This window comes from Desmodus rotundus, chromosome 11 (assembly GCF_022682495.2).
Source record: "Desmodus rotundus isolate HL8 chromosome 11, HLdesRot8A.1, whole genome shotgun sequence".
In the NCBI taxonomy this organism is placed as follows: domain Eukaryota; kingdom Metazoa; phylum Chordata; class Mammalia; order Chiroptera; family Phyllostomidae; genus Desmodus; species Desmodus rotundus.
In genome coordinates this window covers 32,000,786-32,027,056 of record NC_071397.1, presented here as the reverse complement: position 1 = coordinate 32,027,056, position 26,271 = coordinate 32,000,786, and the positions used below count along the sequence as shown (strand labels likewise).

The following is a 26,271-nucleotide window of genomic DNA, read 5'->3' as shown; positions in this document are numbered from 1 at the left end:
CTGTCCTTCCATTTGGGCCCTATTTCTTTGTCTTGGTGCACCTGTTAAGTTGTTAGGGGGCAGGGCCTTAGGTATTCACCTGGGCAGGGCAGCCCTCTTTGTGACACTGTGGTGCTGCCTGTGGATGGGCCAGAGAGGGAACAATGTGTCCACTTGCTCTGCTCTAGCCCCACTTTCCAATCAACTCTCCTGTGAGACTAGCAGGTTCTCCCACCTTCGCAACCCCCACAGTATTTCACAGCTAGAGGTTTTGAATCTTTAGTTTCCCTGTCAACCAGCCACTCCTAGCCTATGCAGTTCACCACCTTGCTACGAGTCCTCTCTGCCCATCCAATCCAAATTTAAGGAATTTCAAATTCCTTAAAACAGATTTGAATAGAAACTCAACTCTGTTCCAAGGGGGAAAAGGGGGCAGAACTTATAAAGACAGAAAAAGAGGGGCTTCCAAAGGGGCAATGCAAGTTGCTTTGAAAGAGCGGTGATTGGTGCTGACAAGCAGGCTTCCACTATGCTATACACGATTAATTGCTTGTATCTATTACTAGGTGAAAATTTTGTTTTTTGAAAGAGAGTGCAGTGACGCAGAGCCATTTCCAGGGGCTGTATCAAGCTGTTGGGTTTAGCCGTTGTTTCCTGTGGAGGGAGTGCATTAACACACTGAGCTTCCTGGAGGCCTCCCGGCTCTGTTGGAGATTGCTCTCCTGACAGCATCAGATGCGTTTTGCTGTTTTCCCTTCACATCTGACATATTCCAGGGCCAGTCTATTTACTAAATATTAATAGAATTTAATTTCTTTTTTTAGAATAAAAGTGAGTATAGATAAAAGTTCTAGCATGTCTCTCCATACCCTGGTGGATCATCTTGCATATCCCTGGGGTGCTTCCACCCTGCTTTGAAGACTATTACTCCAAATAGCTCCATAAAGATAGTTCTATTGCACAGCTCTTATAAATCATTGTAATTTAATAAAGACTGTAAAATGAAATGTGAGTTCTAATACGACTTGCAGTCTCTTTCATTTGTCCTTATGCCAACCTCTGAATTTGGCTGTGAAACTGTTCTCTGATTTATAGATGGAGTAATTAATACTGCAGGTGACTTTTGACATTTATAAGGAGTGTTTGTGGTTGACATTATTGCCCTAATTATATTTCTATTTTTCTTCTAATCTGACAATGGGCTCTATTACTCTTTAATATTTTAAAAGAATTCATTTAAAAATCTGGAATTTACTAGTCAAGGCTGATAATGTGTTCTAAATGGAATTTTGGCTGATAAGGTACAGATCTAAACATAGCAAAACATAGCTACAGCTTGCCCTAAATGTGCCTGTTTTTTTTTTTTTTTTTCAGCTTTCTTCACAGAAGTCAGTTCCATGGATACCCATGCTAAAATCCCTGCCACTCTGGGCTATTGTCGTTGCACACTTTTCTTATAATTGGAGTTTTTATACTTTGCTGACATTACTGCCTACTTACATGAAGGAGATCCTAAGGTTCAATGTTCAAGCGGTAAGAAAATATGGTCATATGCTTCTTATATAGAGCACAGATTTTAAACTACACACAGAATTTGTTTTCATCTATGTGAAATTCAGTTATTTTGTATCTTCCATTTTACTCTAATATGCTAAATTTTAGAGACTTCTCTTTTTGCCTCACAGTTGTCCTTTGTTTTCTCAGTCTGTGTTAACACTTGTTTCAAGGTACCTTTTCGTTGGTACCCCTTTAACCAAAAAGTCCTGCTAATCCCTAATAACGTGGCAGGATCAATCAGATGACAACTTCACGTGGCACCAACATTCCCTTCTACAAGGGATGGTGGTGGGGCTTTCTTTGCAGGCAGCGGAGAGAGGAGCTGGGAGGTGCAAAGTCCTTGTGCAGAGGTTACTCTGCAACATCATTTAGGCATTGGAAGAGCTGCAGTTAGAAAGTTACATAAGAAGGACCTTTGAACTCATCAAATTGAGGGAGTTCCTATTATCTCTATTTACATTGATGGATTTTGTCTTTAAAGAGATTGAAGAAAAGCCTAAGGAGAATGAGGCACAGTTTGTAAGGAAAATTGGTGGTATCTTCTGGAGGGCCGGCCCCTTGTAATACAGGCTTCCCTTGCTAGGTGAGTGGTCTAGGAACCCATCTGTATCAGTGTACCACCTGGCGTTGTGGTGAGAGGCTGTGTACGGGTTCAGTGAATTTTTTTTGAAGACTCTTTGAACATGTTTCATTGTGGGTGATTTATGAGCACACCTGCTTCACTGAGTATTTAGCAGTTTTGACCAAAAAGAGCATGAGCTCCATGCTCCACCCTCCCTATTCACCCAGTCTTACCCCGAGCAACTTTTCTTTGTTTCCCTGGATGAAAAAAGTCCTCAAAGGGAAACATTTTGCTGATATGGAAGAGGCGAAACAAAAAACAGCAGAAGCACTAAAAGGCATTAAAATCAAAGAGTTCAAAAACTGTTTTGAGCAGTGGAAAAAATATCTTGAAAGTGTGTTGCATCAAATGGAGAATACTTTGAAGGTGACTGAAGTTTAAACATGCCCTAAGAATAAATACACAATTGTTATAAATAAATTCCGGGGTTTTGGGTGGTCTCCTCTTATAAATCAAAACCATAACCATATACCACTTCACACCTATTTAAATATTTTTTTAAAAAAACAGAAAATAACAAGTGTTGTTGAGGATGTAGAGGGAAAGAAACCCTCATACATTACTGGTGAGAATGTAAAATGATGTAGCAATTGTGTAAGAGTTTGTCAATTCCTCAGAAAATTAAACATAAAGTTATCATAAGACCCAGCAATTCCATTCCTAGGTCTATGCCCAAGAGAACTGAAAACAGATGTCCGCACAGATACATGTGCACAAATGTTCATAACAGCATTACTCATGATAACCAAAAAGTGGAAACAACCCAAATGTCCATCAGCTAGTGAATGGACCAACAAAAGGCGGTATATTCATGCAATGGAATATTACTCAGCCACAGAGTGAGAGATAGCCCTTGTTGGGGCCCAGGGCACACCACCCCAGGATACCCACACTGGCATATAGATTATTTCAAACTAAAATCACTTAAGAAGCATCAGGGAGTGGGAGGAGCTCTCTAACCCTCCTCCTAATCTAAATTTAGATAGAAAGAATAAAATTCTCATCATGTTGTTTTCCATTGGACCCTGCAGATAGAGATTCTAGGAGGCTGAGAAGGTAAGAAAAAGTTTACCTGTTTGCCAGCTCGTTGTCAGATTTCTCAAGGATCTCTTAGCTGCTGCAGTCCCAGGAAAAGGCAGTTTTTCCCAGCGGTGAGGGTTCCTGACTGGCTCACCAAAATTATCAGGGAGAGGGAAGACTTCCCCCCACCTTCTACACTTCTATAGTTCTTTTCTCTGGACTAGTAATAAAGTAATAAAATTGACACTACATTAACAGGAGAAAAAACAATTTAATACATGCACACGAGGAGCCACAATATGATGCTCATGTCATAAAATGAGACTCAAAGAATTGATGGAACTGGGCCCCTTTTTATATTTTTTTAGACAAAGAAATGATAAATTTGTGAGAAATTGACAGGTTGAAGAAAGTACTCATTAGTAAGGGTCCTAAGCAAGGTTTGGGCTTAGGTAGTAAATGGTAAAGACTTCACAAGGTTTGCTTACGCAGGCTTTTAAACTCTGGACTTTTTTAACCCTTGGGATAAGGGTGTCCCTTAGAAGCAGAGAGGGCACCCATCACATGGAGGTTTATTTCCTCTTTTAGAGAGAAAGAGGAGTCAGAGAGCTCTTCCCACTCCTGCTGTTTCTCAAGTGATTGTAGTTGAAATCATCACCATACCATTGTGGGGTATCTGGGGGTGGCCTGCCCTGTGCCCTGACACTCTAGGAATCAAGAAGCAGCCTGGATGGTGAATGTGAAGATAGCAAGGCGGACTTCACAGCTTGGTTACATGGAGTTAACTGGCTTTAAATATGGTTAAAGTGTATCTCCAGTCACCTCTCTCTCAGAGCATACTGAAAACATTGGCCTCATGAGCCAAACCTTGAACTTCATTCAGGCAGCTGAGCCATGAAGATCTCCTCTGCCTAGTTTCAAAAAACAAGATTGTTTATACCAAAATATATCCACAAATAGCACTGACAACAGTTAAACTGAAACAAGGCTTTGGCAATAGCATGGGATGGATTTGTTGTGAGCAACGTTTTTTCCCCTAAGTTACCTGTTAACAGAACTTGACCACAATCTACTAGAGTGATGAATTGCATGCAAATCTAAAGATTATTCCCCTGATGTTTCTATCTGAGATTTTCCTGGGAGAACTGTGGGAAGAATGAAATATCAATAGCTGGCCAGGAATTACTGCTGTGCACTTAGTTGTCTTTATCTATTTTTTGTGGATTTTTAAAGTTCTATAATAAGACACTTTAAAACAAGAATTTTTTGTCTTGCATTTTCATATAAAAAGCATTTTTCTTTTTCAAAATTAAAAGAAATGTGAATAGAGTTTGTCAATAATTCTCTAGTTTATAGAAGTCTTTTTTTTAAGATTTTATTTATTTATTTTTAGAGAGAGGGGGAGGGAGGGAGGACGGGAGAGAAACATCAATGTGTGGTTGCCTCTCGTGCACCTGCTACTGGGGACCCTTTGGTTCACAGGCCTGCGCTCAACCCACTGAGCTACACCAGCTGGGAGAAACCTTTTTTATATTATCAAGGTAACATTGATTAATAACAGTATATAAGTCTCAGGTATACCAACACTATAATTTGATATCTGTATACACTACAGAATGCTCACCACCAAAAGTCTAGTTTCCATCTGTCACTGCATATTTGACCCCCTAGAAGCCTCTTTTCACATGGGTTTTTTCCTTAAAAATCAGTATATCACACTCATGAAATGGCTTTCGCTTAAGATAAAGCTTGATTTGAGAAGCTTTGTATTTAAAATTATAATCTCTTATTAATTAAAATTTTTAAAGCTCTTGATCTTTGCTATTAAGCTTGCTTTTTCTTATGAGTTTGGTTTCATCAGGTATTCTTACTTCTCTTTTTTCCTTGTTTTTTCCAATTCTACTGTTCCTATTTCTTACAACTCAGTGAGAGTTGAGGTAATATCGATCACCCTATTTTAGGTACTATATTTTGGAATCAATTTTTTAAATAAGTGAATGCAAGGAATTGTGTCCTTGCACAGAAAGCTTAGTAACTGTAGAAGATGCCCATGGAATGAATAAATGTTGAGGATTTTAGTAGCTTTAGGTTGTTGGGGGAGTTTTTAACATCAGAGCTTTAAAAAACAATTGGCGCTTTAAGTAGAAAAATTCAGTAACTCTGATAAACTTTCACCCTTATCCTACCAGGAAACAAGACCAAGATCTGAAAATTAACTTCTCTGTTTGTGACAGTTTTTTCACCTCTAGGATTCTGCCACGAGTGATGATAGATGTGATCCCACTATGCAGAAGTCTAATTGGAATAAAATTTAAAGAGGAAATTACATGGCATAATGCCAGAAAGAAATTAAAATTTTCAGTTACGGAAGAACTGGAAGCATACAATGTCTGAATACAGAGAACAACAAACTATAATGAAAGAAATTAAATATTTTCTTAAGCACACAAATTTAAAAATATTAAAATTTTCTGGTCTGCATTCATATGGTGCTTAAATGAAATTATTGCAAGATTTAAATATTGCTGATAAAATATCTTTCTGCCTTTTTTGAGTTTGTAAACACTAAGGAGGGTACCTGTCTCTCTTAGACTATAAAAACATTTGTTTGTATTGAACTAAGCCATTTAATCTTAGCACCTCGGGTTTGTGCTAAGGGAAAATGAATAGATGAAAAATTTCTCTTTTTTTGAGTGTGTGTTCTTTATTTTACAGAATTTGTGGGGGGTTTTGAAAAGCTGTCAAATCATTTCCTACTCCCCCAAAAATAATAACACATTTATTTCCATGATCAATTCTGTTTTCTATCTCCTGGTGGTTTCATTTTGTTCAGGTGGTAACTTAAAAGATAGAGTGTCTCTCAGTCACCTCACTGCCTTTTGTCCACTGCTCAAAGCATGTGCTAGTGTACCAGGCACTGGACCTAGATGGTGTTCACTTAAAAATAATTCATTGAGAGCCCTGGCTGGGTAGCTTAGTTGGTAGAGCATCATCCTGATGCACCAAGGTTGTGGCTTTGATCCCTGGTCAGGGCACAGACAAGAAGCAACCAATGAATACATAAATAAATGGAACACCAAATGGATGTTCCTCTTTCTCTTCGAAGCCCTTCCATTCTCTCTCTAAAGTCAATTTTAAAGTCAATTTCTTTAAGAAGAATAATTCATTAAGATATATATTTATTTGTTTTGGGGTGTTTTTATAATAAAAAATACTTTAAAAATAAATACGTGAAAATTGAAGACAGAAACTGTTCAGGAAAATCCATAGGCTATTAGGAAGACTTGTCTTCTCTCACTGAAGCTACAGCCCAAGTCCCCAAAAATATTCAAGATTGCCTTAAGCAGACTTGACTGTGATGAGCTCTAGTTCCCTCTGAGACAGGATCTTGTGGACCGCACTGAACTGAGTCCCAAAATCCTCTATAAACCATAACTATAACTATATAAAAATCAACAGTATAGTGCTATGGATTTCTTTTGTTTTCAAGTGGTGGTGGAGGGGTGTGTGTGTATTTTGGTTCTTCCTGCCACCATAATTCATCCTGTATCTTCTTATTCCTCCCAGAATGGGATTTTATCTGCTGTGCCTTATTTTGGCTGCTGGCTATGTATGATCCTATCTGGTCAAGCTGCTGACCATTTAAGAGCAAAATGGAATTTTTCAACTATATGTGTTCGAAGAGTTTTTAGCCTTATAGGTAAGTGAAGTGAATCAGGTTTTGTTTTGGCTCACAGTTATTTACTGTGTTTACAGTATAAGGCAAAGTCTAAATGATAGTATTAGTCATTTATGTTGCTCACATATTAAAACAGTATGTTTAATGCATGTAGTGCATTAGCTTAGAGAATTATCCTGTTTGGGATTATTATGTAAACACCTCTGGATACGTACTACTGAAATTTGCCGTCCTGTTCCTCTGCTTTCTTACTTCGACTCAAGAAATCACTCCACATCCTCAAGTGAAATAAATTCCTTTAGAATAGATTTTTAAAAAGGCCTTTTTCTTGGCTTTCTGTGGACCCGATCTGTTCAGTACGGTAGCCACCAGCCATATGCTGCTATTTAAATGCAATTGAAATTTAAAAATTAGTTTCCCAGTTGCAGTATATACACGTACAACAATCCTGTCATCACAGTTTCTGGACCGCACCGCTGTAGACGAGAGAACAAATGGCAGCCCACTCATTCAGTCCCTTCCTGTGTTATATTTTATGCTTAACTGCCTGTAATAAGCTATGCATATCGCTTTCAGTTGCTAGAAACCTAGATAGTTTTTTTAATTTTATCCAACAGTTTATAATTTAATTTATTTTCTTTGAATTTTAAGTCACACTCTTTATCAACTATTGCCTCTCTCTTGGACCATATTTTTCAGTTATTCTCTTTTTGCTCTTTTCTCTAACATTGTAGATAAAACTTTAGCTGAATCTTGGTCACATGTAGATTGAATGGACTGCATAATGAGATCTGCCTTTTACTTTTATATTAGTTGCATTAGTTGCATGCCGATATGTTTTCCACAAGTTTATTCATGAAACTATGTAATTTAAATTTGGAGTCTTCTAGGTAATACAATGTTTCTGCAGTAGGTGGCAGTAATACCAAATATCAGATGTATGCTATACTAAGGTAGAGCAAGCAAATATTAATGCTAGGGCTTTTTCTTTTTATAACCTTTTAACTTCAGGAATGATTGGACCTGCAATATTTCTGGTTGCCGCTGGATTTATAGGTTGTGATTATTCTTTGGCTGTTGCATTCCTAACCATATCAACAACACTAGGAGGCTTCTGCTCTTCCGGATTTAGCATCAACCACCTGGATATTGCTCCTTCGTGAGTACAAATATAAAGATTGGCTATGATTAACGTTAAATTATTTTAGTTGTGGTAAAGTATACATAACGTGATATTTACCGTGTTAAGGGTACAGTTCTGTGGCATTAGGTGCATACACGTCGTTGCGCCACCACCTCCACCACCGCAATCCATCTCCTGAACTTTATCTTCCCAAACTGAAGCACCCTCCCCATTAAACGCACTTCCCATCCCCCTCCCCCACAGTCCCTGGCAACCACCTTTCCACTTTCTTCCCTATGGATTTGACTACTCCAGAAATGACGAAATTCTTAAACAAGATTTTGGTTACACAATAATCAAAGCATGAAGATGTTATTTAAATTTAAATATCTAACTATCATCACCTCTGTACACAGTGTTTCATAAAAACAGTACATAAAATACAGTATAACTGCTGATAATGGTACAGAGAAAGTATGATCAGTGCTACATATACCCTTAACAGTGGGGAACCAAGGAAAGAAACCTGTAACAGTTAGCGTTGGACCAAGAAACCATTTGAAATAAAAGATAGCCCAAGCCAAAGCTCTAGGACTGTAAGCCCTGAGAGTGCAGGGGCCAGCTCTGTCTTTTGTACCACAGTGGTCCCAGCACCCGCGCCTGCGCAATCAGTTGCATGAATGGAGAATGAAAATAGACTTTCATATTCAATGCCATGTTGAAATTCTTTCTGAAAAACTATTTGTGTATTGATCTTACCATGTTTTTCTTTAAAGCTTTCTTTACTATTCATGTGTAACAAAATCAATCTTTATAGTCTCTATTAAATTTAAATACAGAATTCTCAGCCAACATGCAAAATCCTCCACATTATGGCCCCAACCTATCTTTATAATTTTATTTATCCCTCATCGCCTCATCTTCTAGGGATTAGCTGAACTAAATTACTCTTTATTTTCTAAAAATATCCCCCAGCACACACACGTACTTTCCTACCTTTGGCCCTTTGCTCATGGTAGTCTATATACCTGGAATGCCCAATCATTATTAAATTCAGATACTGCATTCTTGGCTACAGTAACTGGCCTGTGACCTCAGGAAATCACATTCAGAGGACTCTAGTGATGTTAATTTTGATCCCCCAGTGAAGGTGTTGTCAAGTTTCTCTAATAACTAGTTAGTTTTTTCTCCTTCAACTAAGAAAGCATTTCCAGAGAGATGCTTTGAAATCATGCAGACCTCCTGCTCCTCCTCAAACTCCCCTCACCACCCCCACTTTAGATTGAGGGTCTGTAGATGATCCGGGCCAAACCAAGTTTTACTATGATGGTTCCGAGGAAACATTTCAACCCTGTCCTCCACACTTATCAGTCAGGATTCTGTTGCTTATCAATTATCAGTGTGGACTTTGAGATTCCTAATTTACTTTATGAGTTATAATCCATTATTGTCCATATTTATTTTTTATGCTCACATTATCTCAGATTTGGCCCATGGGAACACTTTTTAGCCAGTTCCTGTGACCTATACTCATGCCTCATCTTTATTTTTTCTTTTTCCCCTTGAGTACTTTCTTACTGATGGAACAACCACATGTTTTGGATTCATCTCATACCTTCCCTGCCTTGGAATCAGCCATTTCTCCAAGGAATCCTGGTTCTTTTTAGTGAGGACTGATATTTAGAAACCAAGACCCTTGCAAAGATGATATGCTTTCATTACTAAGTGTATTGCCTCTGCTAAGAAAATCTTAATTACCACTTAGAAATCACATGAAGCATTGACTATTGTCAAAGATTTATTTACAAAAACAAAAGTCTGCAATTTTATCAAATTATTTCTTTTACATCTTTTGTATGCTGAATAATCTACTGGGCTTTGTTTTAAACCTTTTTTCACGTTCTTGTCTTCAGGATTTTGAAAAATGATCTTATAGCCTTGAAAGAATTATAATGTTATCAGTGTAGATTTGTAAATCTTTTTAGAGTGAATTGCAGTGACACTTTTCTCTACAAATTTAGCAAAAAAGGACAGCTTTAAATGTATATTATTTTTAATAAATGTTATTCTTTCCTAATTCTAGTAAATGAAATGTGAAACTTGTTTGTTTATTTATTTATTTATTTATTTATTTATTTATAGAGAGAGGAGAAGGAAGGGAGAAAGAGAGAAGCAAGACATTGATGTGTGAGGGAATCATCAATCAGTTGCCTCTTGCACACCCCCTACTGGGGACGTGGTCCACAACCCAGGCATGTGCCCTGACAGGGAATCAAACTGGCAACCTTTCGGTGCACAGGCCAGTGCTCAGTCCAGAGCCACACCTGCCAGGGCATATAACCATAACTTCTAATTAAAGAAATCGATGGATTAAATAACTGAGTTTGTTTATCAGCTACATGTGTATTTATTTATCTATTTATTTTAATATATTTTCTTGATTATGCTATTAAAGTTGTCCCAATTTTTCCCCCTTTGTCAACCTCTGCCTGGTACCCTCATTCCCTCCAGCAATTCTCCCCACCTCTTAGTTCATGTCCATGGGTCATGCATATTAAGTTCATTGGTTTCTCCATTTCCTATACTATTCTAAACATCCCCCTGTCTATTTTGTACCTACCAATTATGCTTCTTCATCCCTGCACCTTTTCCCTCATTCTCCCTCTTCCCCCTCCCAGCTGATACCCTTCATATGATCTCCATGTCTATGATTCTGTTCCTGTTCTTGTCATTTGCTTTGTTTTTTAGATTCAGTTGTTGATAGTTGTGAATTTGTTGCCATTTTAATGTTCATAGTTTTGATCTTCTTTTTCTTAAATAAGTTCCTTTAATATTTCATATAATAAGGGCTTGGTGATGAACTCCTTTAGCTTTACCTTGTCTGGGAAGCACTTTATCTACCTTTCCATTCTAAATGATAACTTTGCTGAATAGAGTAATGTAGGTTGTAGGTCTTTGCTTTTCATCGTTTTGAATACTTCTTGCCAGTCCCTTCTAGACTGAAAAGATTCTTTTGAGAGACCAGCTGACAGTCTTATGGGAACTCCTTTATAGGTAGCTCTCTTCTTTTCTCTTGCTGCTTTTAAGATTCTCTCTTTATTTTTAACCTTTGGTATTTTAATTATGATGTGTCTTGGTGTGGCCTTCTTTGGGTCCATCTTGCTTGGGACTCTCTGTGCCTCCTGGACTTGTATGTCTATTTCCTTCATCAAATTAGGGAAGTTTTCTTTCATTATTTTTTCAAATAAGTTTTCAATTTCTTGCTCTTCTTCTTCTCTTTATGCCACCCGTATGATTTGGATGTTGGCACGCTTGGAGATGTCCCAGAGGCTCCTTATTCTATTCTCTCTTTTTGTTTTTAATTCTTTTTTCTTCTTGCTGTTCTGGTTGAATGTTTATTTCTTCCTTATGTTCCAAATCACTGATTTGAATTTCGGCATCATCCCTTCCTGTTGGTTCCCTATAGATTTTTCTTTATTTCACTTAATGTAAACTTTATTTCTTCGTTGGTCTTTTTTATGTTGTTGCCATACTTGATGAGTTCTGTGAGCATCCTGATAACCAGTGTTTGAACTCTGCATCTGTTAGGTTGGTTATCTCTCCATTTCATTTTGTTTTTTTCCTGGAGTTTAGTTCTGTTCTTTCATTTGGGCCATGTTTCCTTGTTTCCTCAATTTGGCAGTCTCCTTGTACTTGTTTCTGTGTATTTTGTAGAGCTACTTTGACTCCCTGACTTAGTAGCACTGCAATGGGCTATTGTAGGAAAGTCTCCTGTAAATTGTGTGGGATGGAGCCTTAGGTAATCATCAAGGAGGGGCATCCCTCTTCACCACTTTGTGGCTCTGTGTTGGGGGAGGGCTCAGAGAGGGGACAATCCTGCTGCCTGGCTTCTGGAGGTTTGCCTGGCACTCACCCTGTTTCCAGTCACTTCACTTACTCCCCATATACAACTGGTGCCCTTCCAGCTGTTGCCCTGGTACTGAATCCCAGAGGGGGTGGGTTGGCTTAAGTTCTAAGTCCATGCAGGCCCATAAGTAGAGTGTCCTGAAAATCTACTAGTTTCATCTGCTACCCTAACGTCCACTGCTTTTTACAGCCAGAAGTTATGGGAATTTACCTCCCTGGCACTGGAACCCTGGGCTGTGTGGTCTGGCCTGGGTCTGGGATCCTTCACTCCTGGGGTATCCCTCCAGATTTTTATCCACCACATGTGAATGTGGGACAGACCATTCCGCTGCCTCTCCATGCCCCACTGAGTCTTTGCACCTCTGCGCCCATCCCCACATCTCTGCCCCTCCTACCTGTCTGGATGAATGTGGCTACTTTAAATCCTTGGTTGTCAGACTTCCATACAGCTCTGTTTCTGATGGTTCTGGGTGTTATTTGCTTTGAGGTCTGGTTGTAACTTTTTCTGTAGTTGTGCGAGGAGGCAAAGTGTGTTTACCTACACCTCTATCTTGACCATATATGTATTAAAATAGCTGCAAAAAGTCACTGCATAATAGTGAATTCTATAAGATACTATGTAAGTTTATATTAATAATAAAATTGAAATTGAAATTTAAAAATTGTGATACTTGCTGAGATTAGGAATAGGAGGGAAACAATACATCTAAATGAGATTTCACTTATTAGGATATTTTGTCCTCTCAACTTTTTTATACCCATATCAAAACATTTTCTATAGAAATATTTTAACATTCAGCCCTATTCTGTACATTATGTTAAGTATTCACTTTTCACATATCTGTTTACTTTCATATAATTCTTTCATAGAATTAATTATATTAATAACACCAGACTGCATATTAGTTTATTTCTCTAATTTATACCTTGATAATCTAATCACAGTCCTAGGATGAAAGAACCTCCCAAGATTCAGAATTTCAATGAAAATTAAACTACCTAAGTGTAAAGAATTGTGTGATTTTGAATCTTGTAGTTGCTCATCTGATAGTGGTATCTACTTGCCTTAAGCAGTAATATTTTTGTTAGTATTTAGAAATTTGTATGAATCATAATTGATTATATACTGACTACAAAATAGCCACCCATTTCATAAAGTGGTAACTTTGTGAGTCAATTATTTTCAGTCATAGTCTTCCATATAATTAAAATTGATTTAAACTGTTAGAACCAGAAATAGATGTGATTAATTTTTAAACCCATTAGTTACAATCTTTGCAATATTTAAATTTTGAATTTCAAATTTATTCTTGCACAGTTTTATATGATTTTTATTTTTAATGTAAGCTAGAAGTTAATGTAAATGTAAGCTAGAGGTTTACATTTACCAGTTAAACATAAAATATATTTTTAATATTAATATAGTAGCTGAATTACATTTTTAAATGCATAAGGGTCTGATAATCAGAATATTAATAAAAATATTGCACTGTATGTAGAAAGTGTGTTGTAATAAAAAAAAACTTTTTGAAGATATCTCTTATTCAGTCTAACAATGTAATCATTTTTTCACATTCCAGGTTTGATCATGCATGAAAGTTTTATTTTATAGTGCCAGTCACATAGAATATGCTCAGTTAATATTTGTTGATGAGTGACTCTCTGGTTTTAATCACAGGACTAAATGTTTAATGTTGGAAATATTTACAATACACCAGAAACTTTTGTCAAAAAGAAAAGAATTTTGTAAACCAGACAAGCTAGGAAATATTTATTTGGTATACATATTGGTGGGTTAAAAACTGAAAGAGTTTAACAAAGATGAGAGGGGAAAAAAAGAAGAGCAAATTAACTTTAAAAATCTTTTGTAAGTTTTGTGATAATTTGAAAGATCTGAAACAAACATGAATGAAACAATAAAGAATCCCTTGAAGTTGAAGGATTAAAGGCATAAGAAGCCATTTCTATGGAAGAGAGGATAGGAAGAAGCCAACTTGCCTTAATTCTGCACGGTGACTTGAGGCATGTATTTGAGATTTACAAATTGAACCTAATCCTGACTTACCTCCCCCCAAAAAGGGATTCAAGGAAATAGCAAATAATTAAAAGACTGAAAAATATTTCTTTATGCTACTGACTCAGGCACAGAGGAGTCATTGACTTCTGAAGTCACAGCTAGTAAATGGTGGACCTGAGGCTTGAATCAGGCCTTCTACCTCCATGGTCCAGGGATCTTTCTACTACATTAAGTTGCCCCTCAATTACTTTTTGGAAGATTAAAAATTGGTCATTGTCAAGGAACTAGAAGTTATTTTGAGAATTCAGAAAAAAATAATTCATTGCAGAGAACACACATACTCTGGTTGCCTCAGGTACTGTGAGTTTATTAGAAAACTAAGTAAATAAATATGAGAGAAAAAGTGATAAGGAGCGTATTGTAAAATTACCTCAGCAACCACCTGGCCAGAAGGAAGGCAGTAAGCCATTCACCCCATTTTGTGGAGTGAAAATGTAGTTCAGGGTTCATCAGGTGCCTGAAGCGTGTCAGAAGTTCTGGCATCTGTCAAGGGGCCAACACTGCTCCCGTAAACTGGCAGTGAAGGAATACTGGACTATCAAATAGAAATTGGAGCTCTCGTTAAAGAAAATCAAAGTGGATGCTGGAAAAGAAAAAAAGCAAATGTGCGTGGTGCCTACCTTCTAAGATTGTTGTGAGGATTAAATAGAATACAACAGACACTCACATGTAACACTTGGCTCGTAATCTAATAGATGTATTTGCAAATAATTCAATAAACTATTATTTTCTGGCAAATTTTGAGTCAGGTGCCATGACCAAGGTCACAAATCAATCCAAGTAAAGTATTACGTGGATGACTGGTGAGCTCTTAGAAAAGAAAATCTTGATCAGTAAGGAGCCACCATTGGATTACTGAGCCAAAATAGCAAGTCTAATATCTCAATGTCATTTTTAGCTTCATACATAGAAGAAACACAGTATGTTTGGTATATCGGGATTTCAAAAAGGTGTCCCAATGTGTCCTTTTGGACAGGATGGAAAAAAATGAATTAGATGAACAATTAGGTAGATTTCCAATTATGAAATTTCAGTGTCATAGCAAGCTGATTAAGGGATCCAGTCATTCAAAAAAACTGTGCCAGGCACTGTACCCAATGTTGGAGACACAGATATGAAAGTAACGGTCCCTGCTTGCATCTGTGTGAGCGGATGCTGGCTTGGAGGGTGGTCAGGTCATGTCCTGAAGCACGTACTGAACAACCTGCAGGTGGGATCCTGAAAGTGGGCTTCAAGCATCAGCTAAGTGGTTGAACTCTACATCCTCAAGATCCTGGTCTGGCGCTAACGTTTTGTAGTCTTGTAAGTCAGCAAAGACATTTATCTAGAGACAGTGTGAAGCTAAGCCATTTAGTGACAAATGATGCCGGCGAAGTTGTAGAAGTTAGGAAAGTGGTGAAGTGCCTGAATGCCTCAGGTAGTGAAGAATGCTGCATGTGCTTTGAGCTGATCAAGGCACCAGCTTTATGGCTGTGATTAACATATGTGTGATTAACATGTGTGTGATCTATGTGTGAACAACATATATAACTTTTAAAATTATACAGCTGTACAATTGTAAATTAATCTCATTTAAGTCAAAATTATTTCCCTTATATTTTGATTCGACCCTTAAGGTGAGCTTTCAGTTTTCATTTTCCTACTAGAATTTCTTTGTTCCAAGTACAGTGCTGGTTAGAACAACACTGGAGGACCACAGACACTTAAGCATTCAGCACTGAGGCTCATGGTAAAAAATTAAGCATGAGAAAATTAATTTTTCCTACAGACTGAATTCAGCAATGGCTATGTTTTTAACAAGACAGTATTAAAATATTAAGTACCGATTTAGAATCAGACGAATCGAGTAACATGTTACAGTCTTTCTTCATCTGTAAAATGAAAATAATAATCCCTCCCCATGGGGTTGAGTTTACTATTAAAATGGGATTATATCTGTGTGTGCGTGTGTGTGTGTGTAAAATACTTAGAAGCATGCCTGACGTAAGGTTTTTCAATAAATAGTCAGTGTTCCTATTAACATATAAATGTGCAGATGGTGTTTATAAGCCTTTTCTTCTGTAGACTGAAATAGGGATTTTCTGTAAATAATTTTGTTGCCTGAGTTTAAGGGAATTGGGTAGATTTTTAACTGTTAATCCCACAGAATTCTAGTAGTCCAATAGCAAAGAACCCACACTGAGTCCGTACCACATGTTTTTTCCAAGTAGTCACCCGTCTTTCATGGCCCTTCCTGGCCTAGTGTAATATAAATACTTGAATGAGCTTCTTGGTGCTGACATTTAGAATTTCACAACATTCATCGGCACTTAATCTCTGTCACTGAAAAGGCCTGGCAACATTGCACTCACTTCCTCCTACTGCCAGGGTGTTAATGGTTTAAAAAAAAAAAAAAAAAAGACAGGTTCTGCCAAGCTTGGTTAATTTAAGATACGTTCCCTAAGGGGCATAAGCCAAAAAGAGCTGTGCCACATGGTTTTGTCGTGGTGTCCTGTATACAGGAGTTTTGAACATAAAAATTCATGATGTTCACAGATAACTGAATTACGTTCAGCAGGTATTTTTACGTTCAGCAGTACTCAGGCACTGTATTAGTCAACTTGGGCTGCCGTACCGAGTAGACTGGGTAGTTTAAAAAACAGAAATTTATTTTCTTACAGTTCTGGAGGCTGCACGTCTGCAATCACAGGGCCTGCACGGTCAGTTTCCGGTGAGGACTCTCCCTGACTTGCCGTCACCTACTCCGCGTGTCTCCACAGGGCCTGTCCTCAGTACTTCCTCACGGAGTTCAAGAGAGTGATCTCTCTCTCTTCCTCTTCTTATAAGGCCACCAATCCTAGGGTGTTAGGACCCCACCCTTACCTCATTGAACCTTAATTACCTCCGAAAGCCCTATCTCCAAATACAGTCCCATTAGGGATTAGGACTTCAACGTAGGAAATTGGGGAGGACACAGTTCAGTCCATAGCAAGCTCTTTTTCATCTCTAAAGAGGGAGAAGAATTTCAGGCCTGTAGTCTACAGCCAAGGTATTGAGGATCCTAACCCCTAATAGAAAAAGTATTATCCCACAGTAAGTATAATAATGCTTATTATACAGACTAATAAGCATCAAGCTTCATTAATTTTGACTGCAATTTTATTTTATAATAACCCTGTTTATCTCATAAAAATTAAAAGCTCTAATTGGACTTTTCCTATGTGTAGGTGATTTAAATGCCATTTACTTGGTTAATTAATTTTTAACCACACCATCACCTTTAATTTTTCTTGCTGACAATATCAAACCTAAATCTAATTAACCCTCTAGGATCAAGAGCCTAGATCCTACCACTTTATAGGAAATACAGTGGACATAACATTAAGTTAAATGATACCTCAGGGAAGCAACGTACAAAATCCAGAATATAGGACTATCTACAGGATAAAATCCCAGTTCTGCAGTTAAGATAGAGAACAATAAAAAAGGGATGAACTATTGATCCACACAATTTGGGATGATGCTCAGCCCCAAAGGTTGTAATTCAAAAGGTTGCATACTATATGATTTCGTTTATATGAAATTTCTAGCCAGGAATTGGCACTCTTCGGAGCCAATACCCAAGAGGGGTGTGAGTCTCTGTGGGACAAAGCCCCAGCAGTCAGTGCAGCCAGAGGCCCCGGATCCACGGATCCACGCATGGGGCCTCGAATGACTGTGGCTGTGTGCACTTTCTCCGGACAGCATGTACTGAGTGAGCACGCATGTAGTCCTGGCCCCTGGAAATAATAAAGGGGAGTGAGACATGAGTTTGCAGTGAGGCTATGGAGGCAGAATTACCAAACATGAATTACAAAACAGTTATACCTCTTAAAATACGTAGTACCAGCTGTAAGGACAATAAAGATTCTAAGAAGACACAGTTCAAGATGAGCTAAACTAGACCAAGAAAGCACCTTGGAACAGGTGCCAAGGATGTGGTTTGGATGGACAGAGTGTGGATTCAGATAGTGAATATAGTAGTAGGAATAAAGATAAGTGCACGGAGTGAGCATGACAGGTGTGAACAGCTGGAATGAGAGCTGTCTGCATCTGAAGTTGTATACTGTGCAGTACTAGGAAGCAAGGCTGGGTAGATGAACCAGGGTCAGGCCATTGTAAATCAGGCAGAAGATCATAGTAAGCATTAAACCATCCTTGTAGGTTTTTGAGTAGGAAAGGGGTTACCTGACAAAATTATGATTATTTAAATTAAAATTTATACAGTCTGAGAGACCATATATGAAATGTCCTTTAAAATGGTTATACCAATAGGTTCTGTTTCTTGATCAGGTGCTAAGGACATGATTTTGTTGACTATGTGAAAATTCGTCAGGCTGTACACCTATGGTCTTTACACACTTTCATATGTATCTCGCACTTAAAGTTTTTCTTTTCATATACTTTGTGGGATGTGGGGGTGCTCAGATGAAACTACCAGATATGTTACATGGATATGTCTATGAACCCATCAATGATAAGGGAAATAATCTGTCACTAACTTGCCGAAGGTCATACAGATGGTTTATGGTAGAACTCGGTAGGAATCTTTAGGTCTTCTGATTACCACTCCAATATGACTTCCTTATAGAAGATGATAAGCATTTTATTCTTTTTAGGATGGTACCTAAGATCTTGGTTTTGGAAGCCTTATTTAGTATATATACCTTCCTTATGTACTGGAGAAATTAACAGATTATTAGCATTTCTCAAATACAGGCAGGAATTCTTTCTTCAAAGATTTGTGTGTAAACATAGATAAGAATACCCCACTCCCCTAAGATACCCTTAAAATAAATAAGAACTTTTTCTGAACTTATTAAAAATGCATTCTGCCCTGACTGGTGTGGCTCAGTAGATTGAGTGCTGTCCTGCAAACCAAAGGGTTGCTGGTTCAATTCCCAGTCAGGGCACATACCTGGGTTGCAGGCCAGGTCCCCAGTAGGGCGTGTGCAAGAGGCAACCACGTATTGAAGTTTCTCTCCCTCTCTGTCTCCCTCCTTTCCCCTCTCTCTAAAAATAAATAAATCAAAATCTTTTTTAAAAAATGCATTCTTTTTGTCATACGCACACACACTGTAGACCCATCTTGCCTACTTCTAGGACATTGTTCAAGGAGTTAACTACAGCAGATATGTAATAAGTGGAGCAAGTAAGTTGTAAAATTGATGTTAAATATGATCCCACTTCTATAATATATTAGAAATATATACATAGAAAAGTAATTAGGGTATTCACCAAAATGTTAATGCTGATTATCTATCTATGGAAGCATTATAGATAATTTTATTTTCTTCTTAATGTTTTCTTAAGTTTTCAACAATGAAATAAATTTTGTACTCAGGAAATAAACCCTTTTTTTAATCTTCACGCAAGGACATGCTTATAGATTTTAGAAGGGGCAGGGGGAAGGGAGAGAAACATTGATGTGAGAGAAAAACATTGACCATTTGCCTTTCCCACGTACGCAGAACCCAGGCATGTGCCTTGACTAGAACCAAACCTGCAACCCTTTGCTTTATGGGAGAATGCTCCAACCAACTGAACCACACTGGCCAGAGCTAAACTCTTTTTTTAACATAAAAAAATTTTAAGACATATCAAGTATCCTATCTAGATATACTCATGTATGGAAATCATATCTCAGCACTTTCCTACATCACTATAAAAGGGATTATTTCAGTGACTATGTTTATGTAATTTAGAATGCTAATTAACTATTGAAATGCAAGGTTTTCACCAGCTAAACATTTCAGTAATGTCATGTTCCAATAAGGCATTTCATTTGGACATAAAATTTCATAAGAATACAACCTGGGGCCCTGCCTGGTATGGCTCAGTTGGGTGTCATCATGCAAAGCAAAAGGTCACCGGTTCAATTCCTGGCCAGGACACATGCTGGGTTGAGGGTTCAGTCCCTGGTTGGGCATGTCTAAGAGGTGATGATCGATATTTCTTTCTCACAACAATGTTTCTCTCTTTCCCTTCCCCTCTCTCTAAAAATAAATTAAAAATTTAAAAAAAGAAAATAATATAGCCTGGAAGTCGTATGGCTAGCTATCTATTGAAAAAAGCTACTTAAATGTGTAACACAATATAAACCTCTATGCCCATGTTTCTGCAGGTATGCGGGTATCCTCCTGGGGATCACAAATACATTCGCCACTATTCCAGGGATGGTTGGGCCTGTCATTGCTAAAAGTCTGACCCCTGAGGTAAGTAGATAATTAACTCATAAACTGAAAAGACCTGAACAGTGCCCTGGAAGCTACACTTCTGTGTCAAAGTTGAGTATATTTTAATTAAGGGTAAATTCTTAATGTTTATTCTTATGCAATTCCTTATAGCAACAAAAAGTAAATATCTTAATGGGTAGGAATGTATATTTTCAAAGTACACTCTTTAGATTTTAGATAGAACAATAGAACTAAGTGAAACAAAGATCTCATAGCTGAAGCTACATGAGTACTTAAAAGTTGTGATATTATACCAGGTAAGCGACTGTGTCTTTTATCTGAGTGAATAAAAATTGGTGATGTGTAACTATTCAAGAATCGGATGCATGAAGGTAAGGTGTCAGAAAATCATGTGAGAATGAATAAGGAGCAGTTGAAATAATGGAGAATGTTTAGAGGAGCAGAAGACGTGAGAAGACGTGACAAGTGTCTTCGCATATTTGAAGGACTACCGGATGAAAGGTGGTGACTTGTTTTCAGCGGTTTCACAAAGACAGGTGGAGAGAAGTTATGAGGTGACAATAGGAAGTTTTTGTTTAAAGCTGTTACTATATAGGATGGCCTACCTTATGAATTAATGAGCCCTGAGATAGTCAACCATGTATTCAAAAGGCATTTCCTGGGTGCTTATTTATATGCCAGATACTGAGGATTCAAAGGCAAAAGTGACAAACAAGTTTCTGTACTTGAAAAAATCATCATTTAGAGATTATATGAAATCAAATAAAGTACAGCGTGACAGGTGCTGCAGGAAAAAAAATGTGCACAGCGCTCTGGGCACAGAGGAGAGAACAGCCAGTTTGGGTGGATGAAGCCCTAGAGGAGTGAGCCAGGGGTGTGGGGAGGGCTGCACTGTCTGTATCAAGGGCCGAGCCCCGAGGAGCAGGGTGGGCTGAGAGGCACCTGGCCTGCGGCTGGCAGCATGGGGCCAGGTCGGTAAGCAGAGATGCTACAGGACAAAAGGTTGCCTACTTTGTGTAAGAAATCAAAATGAATGACCTCAAAGGCCCTTTCCAACTCCAGTTTTCTACTGCTTAAAAAATCTAAAGGACTGGTGAAATATATTCTTCAAGAAGCTGACTTATGGTGTGGCTCAGGGGATTGAGCACAGGCCTGGGAGCATGGCCGGTTCAACTCCCTGTCAGGGCACGTGCCTGGGTTGCGGGTCAGGTCCCCAGTGTGGGGCACTCCAGAGGCAACCACACACTAATGTTTCTCTCCCTCTCGTTCTCCTTCCCTTTCCCTCTGTCTAAAAATAAAAATAAAATCTTTTTTTAAAAAAAAGCTGACTTAAACCTGTAAAAGAGACTAACTTTTCCTTTGTTTTGTCTCTGTGATCTAATTAACACCAATTCTTAGAATTTTAGGATATGCTTACAAACTTCCTTAATACCAAATATACAGATTTGGTATGAAGGTACATGATTTCAGACATGTATGTGTTCGCCACAGATGACGTTCCTGTTTCTTCTGTTCCCGCCATCTCTGATTCCTTCCTTAAATGAATCAGTGCCCCTTGCTACTGTTTTCTCACATAATAGAAGGTATATTAGGACAGAGGTTTTTTCTGAAATCTGTGTCTCCATGTGGACACAGAAATGTCTAACGTGATCTCCACAGAACACTGTGACAGCAAAAGAAAGTCAGCACACTGCTGGGTATCCTTTCACTTACTGGTGCTCCCAGCACTGGTGTCGGGGAAATATGGATCCTGAATTACATCTGGGGTGTTTATAATGTGGGAACTGAAGTGGATTTTGGATATATTACTAAAGTATTTGTTTAGTGTTATTAAAAAGATGTTATTTTTATTTTTTTTAATTATTTATCGATTTTAGGAAGAGGGAGGGAGAAAAGGTGGGAGGGAGGGGGGAAGAAAGAGAGAGGGGGAGAGAGACACCCATCGATTTATTGTTCCGCTTATCTGTGCATTCGTTGGTTGATTCTTGTGTGTGCCCTGACTAGAGGTTCAAACTCACAACCTGGGTATATCGGGATGATGCTCTAACCAACTGAGCTACCCAGCCAGGGCCAGGATGTTATTTTCAAAAAGGAAAAACACATTTTCTTTTACAATTATAATTACTTACAATTAAAATCACTGCACTGCCTCAAAAACTCTGGGTAATGAGTCAGGGTATAAATAAAAAATTAAAAGTCAAGGTGTATCTGAGGTTCTATTTTGTTACAAACAAAACAGCATTCTCTAAAAACTGGTGGAATTTTTGTTAGAAAGCCAACTAGGAGCTGTGTGAGATTTCTGGTACAACTGATTAACTTTAAGTTACTAATTGCCTCCAGATAACACTCAGGCACTATTTTACCCTGTAAATCACATAGATAGAAGAAGCTTTGTCTTAGGAACCCTACAAAGCTGTTAAACCTCTCTTTCTGGTATGCGATGTAATTATTAACTGACTCCGCCTCTAGGATGGTGACACATCATTAGCATATCTAAATAGTCACTGAAATTTAAGGTGGATTTCTAAGACTTTTTTCCCCAAAACACATTCATCTCAGGTAAGTATAACAACCACACAGTGCTCCTTTCTTCATATTTTTCCTTTTTTCCTAAGTAAATAACCTCATACTAGCCTCCTACTGCCTTTTCTTTTCCTTTTTCATTGCCAATTCTACTGGGTTTTTCTGTTTTGTTTGTTTGTCTATTTAATGCTGCAAATGTAGCACTCCAATAACACCGAAATTGTAAAAATCCAAAAAATGATTGTTAGTCACATGACCCAGAAATTTACAGAACTGTCTGATGCTTTCATACCAGTGGATTATACACTGAACAACTACATTTTGTTGGTCTCTTATTGACAAGTCCAGTGCGTGTCTTACGTGGTGTGCCACGCGAGAGCCATGTGGAATCTTTCAGGCCAGGCCTCAAACTCGAAGTTGGTCTCAGTTCATCCTTACTTGATGTGCGCCTGACCTTTCCACCTAAGAACTTGGGAGATGATATGCAGGCATAATACTTGCCTAATAACACACGACTCAAGGATATGCCACACATTTTAGTCTTAATAAACTTTTTATTGAAGTATAACATGTATTTTTAAACTACACAAATCCTAAGGACACTGCTGAACAAATTTTTGCAAAGTTGGTACATCCACGTAAACCAGCACCCAAACAGAACATGTAACTCTTGCAAAGCCCCCAGGTACCCCCTCCCACCAAGAGCTCCCACATCCTGATTTTTAATATCATGGATCAGTTTTTTCTAATTTTGAGCTTTATATAAATGTTCCGTACGTAATCTTTTGTGTCTGGCTTCTTTTGCTTAACATTTTGTTCGTGAGATGTATCTACGTTGCTGTAGTGCATTCATTATCATTGCTGTATAGTATTTCACTGAACACATATATCACAATCTCACTGCGATGGACATTGGGGTTGTTTCTTTCATGGTAATGTTACTATTATAACAGCATTGTAACTCCACCTTGTTTTATAAAGTGGGCTACAAACAAGAAATTTTTGTGCGTGTTCTGTTCTTTCTCTACAGAACACCATTAGAGAATGGCAAACTGTCTTCTGGATCTCTGCTGCTATTAACGTATTTGGTGCCATTTTCTTCACACTCTTTGCTAAAGGTGAAGTGCAGAACTGGGCCCTCGATGACCGCCATGGACACAGAAGCTGAAGGAACCAATAAATAATCCTGTCTCTATCCACGTATTTTTGTTTATCATGTAACCTAAAAGTGCCTTTGATATTTTAATGTTGTAAGCATTCTATGTGCAAGAAAAAATTGTATATGTATTAAATTTTTAAGGCTCATAATCATGACATGTCACTAATGGTCAGATTAGTAAAATCAGTTATTTTTAATTACTAATAACATATATGCTGGAACTTCTATTTTAGGGTCACATACCCAGCTGCAAATCAGGCACTATGAAGTAGGGGAGTTCTAGTTATTTTTAAGGGCCATACTCAGGAACGAGCTGAAGTGCACTCCTCTATGCCTTTGCTTAATTAAACTAGATAATAAATCTCAGGTCTTGGTAAACGCCTATTTTTACCCACTTTCCTCATAAAAATTATTTGTCATCAGCAATCCCTGACCCTTACATCTCAAACATCAGCATCTCCAAGGAGCTGCCAGCCTTTCTATAATGTGGCCTGGCAGCTGGGCTGAGGGAAGCATGCCCAGTCAGCTGCCAGGCATTCCCTTCCTGGCTTCAGGGACAGTGCCCTGCATTCATCAGAGGCAGCAGCCAAGACCAGGGTCAGTGCCAGGTGTTTGGATGGTGGTCTTCCCCTGGGGGCTGTTAGTGTGTACACAGAGCCCTGCAGGCAGGAGCATTGAGATTCATAGCCGTGGTTCTGATGAATCCTGAGACTTTCCCCTCCCTGGAATATCGATTGGCATGTAACCTACAGAAATAAAGTGTGATGCCGAATCAACCACAAATAACATTATCCTTGATTAAAACCACCTTCAAGTCAATCAGAGTATAAATTCCAAGTCCTATGTTCTATGAGCTACACCAGAACTTTAAAAAAATTTTTTTTTCAGTTCCTTCTGTTTGTCCAAACGTAAGATTCTGGTTGCAGTTTAAGGTTTAAGTGACTTTTAAAGGCCACATCTCCTGAGACCAGTTGTAATATAAAGGTGAGAATCACCTTTCTGCTGATTCCTGAAATCGTATTTTCAACTTTTTCCTGGACTATCTTCCAATAGCTTTTGAACATGCTTTGAGAGCTTTTCTGTGTTTTAGAACTTGGTTTATGTTGTATTTGTTCAATGCTACCTGTAATATTTTAATAAAACTGTTTAATGTGATATGATGTGAATAACTTCTGTAAATTTTTTAAATTTGTAAATAGCTTTAAGTTGCAATGGTGATATTTCTTTCATAAATCGTCAAAATAAACCTTTTTGGATTGATTTTTGGACCTGACAATTCTATGGTATTTTCTAGTGTCCACAGCAGCTATTTTACGTCTTTTCTGCCATCCTCCTGAAGCCACCAACCTACCTCTTCATGCGTCTCTGCCACTAGGCCAAGGACACAGGCAATCTAAGTGACGCAGCATCAGAAATCTCTATCGCCATCAGCCTGCCCCTCTTAGCCCACCACTGATTCTATCCTCTTTACCTTCTCTAAGACCTTGCTTCAGTAATTGCTTTTTATTTTTTTAAGATTTTATTTATTTTTAGAGAGAGGGGAAGAGAGGGAGAGAAGCATCAATGTGTAAGAAAAACATCTCTCACACGCCCCCTACTGGGGACCTGACCCGAAATCCAGGCATGTTCCCTGACCGGGAATTGAGCTGGCAACCTTTCAGTTCTCAGGTTGGTGCTCAACCCACGGAGCCACACCAGCCAGTGGAGTAATTCTTTTTTAATTGTTTTTCTAATCTCTATCTTTCCTTATTCTTTTCCTTCTGTCTCAAATATACACAAGTCTTCTCTAGCCTTTAAAAACTAAAAATACAAAACTCTCCTATGGACATAAAAACATGTATATATATATATACATACAAACATACAGAATATCTTGAGATTCATACTCAAGAAACAAATCAGTGGCTACCTCTGCAGAGAGAAAATAGGCAACCAGCAGCAGGAAGGAGAATTAATTTTCATTTACCCAAATGTGGCAGTAATATAACCTATTCAAGTAAATCGTTTTAAAAAATCCATTGCTCGAGCTACTATACAATTACCTCCAGGTTTCGATTGCCTGTGGACATCACCAACTGGCTATCTTGCACCTAAGACTCGTTTGAATCCAACCTCACTCCCTCATCCCCATCCCCAGTAAAAGTGCTCTTCTGCCTCTCTCCTTATTCCTGCTACACATTTCATTTCCCCAGTCACTTAGGCTTGGACATGAAGTCATTTTTTATTCTTTTTCCTCCCTAGTTTCCCACCCCCCAACCCTGGGTCTAATTAACCACCTGTCTTCTCCATTCCAGTTTTTCAAGCCTCTGGAATTTTTTTAACCCCTCTGCCATCTCCCAAATAAGATTCTTGTGGCTTTTGTGCCATCTAGAATAGACCAGTGATCTCACTACCTTTTTATTCAGATCCTC

General features: G+C 38.2%; 1 protein-coding gene across 2 annotated transcripts in view; it reads left to right on the top strand.

Moving 5' to 3' along the window:
• Positions 1 to 25,120, top strand: part of SLC17A5 (solute carrier family 17 member 5) — a 62,847-nt gene extending 37,727 nt beyond the window's left edge. Inside the window, exons 7-11 of one of the 2 annotated variants that reach the window (XM_024576610.3) lie at positions 1,354 to 1,512; positions 6,746 to 6,878; positions 7,869 to 8,016; positions 20,106 to 20,196; positions 23,732 to 25,120. In XM_024576610.3, the coding sequence (XP_024432378.2) occupies positions 1,354 to 1,512; positions 6,746 to 6,878; positions 7,869 to 8,016; positions 20,106 to 20,196; positions 23,732 to 23,869 (669 nt within the window). In that variant the 3' untranslated portion in view covers positions 23,870 to 25,120. The remainder of the gene's footprint in view (positions 1 to 1,353; positions 1,513 to 6,745; positions 6,879 to 7,868; positions 8,017 to 20,105; positions 20,197 to 23,731) is intronic. The other variant, XM_045184861.3, reaches the window with a different exon arrangement.
• The last annotated feature ends 1,151 nt before the right edge of the window (positions 25,121 to 26,271 follow it).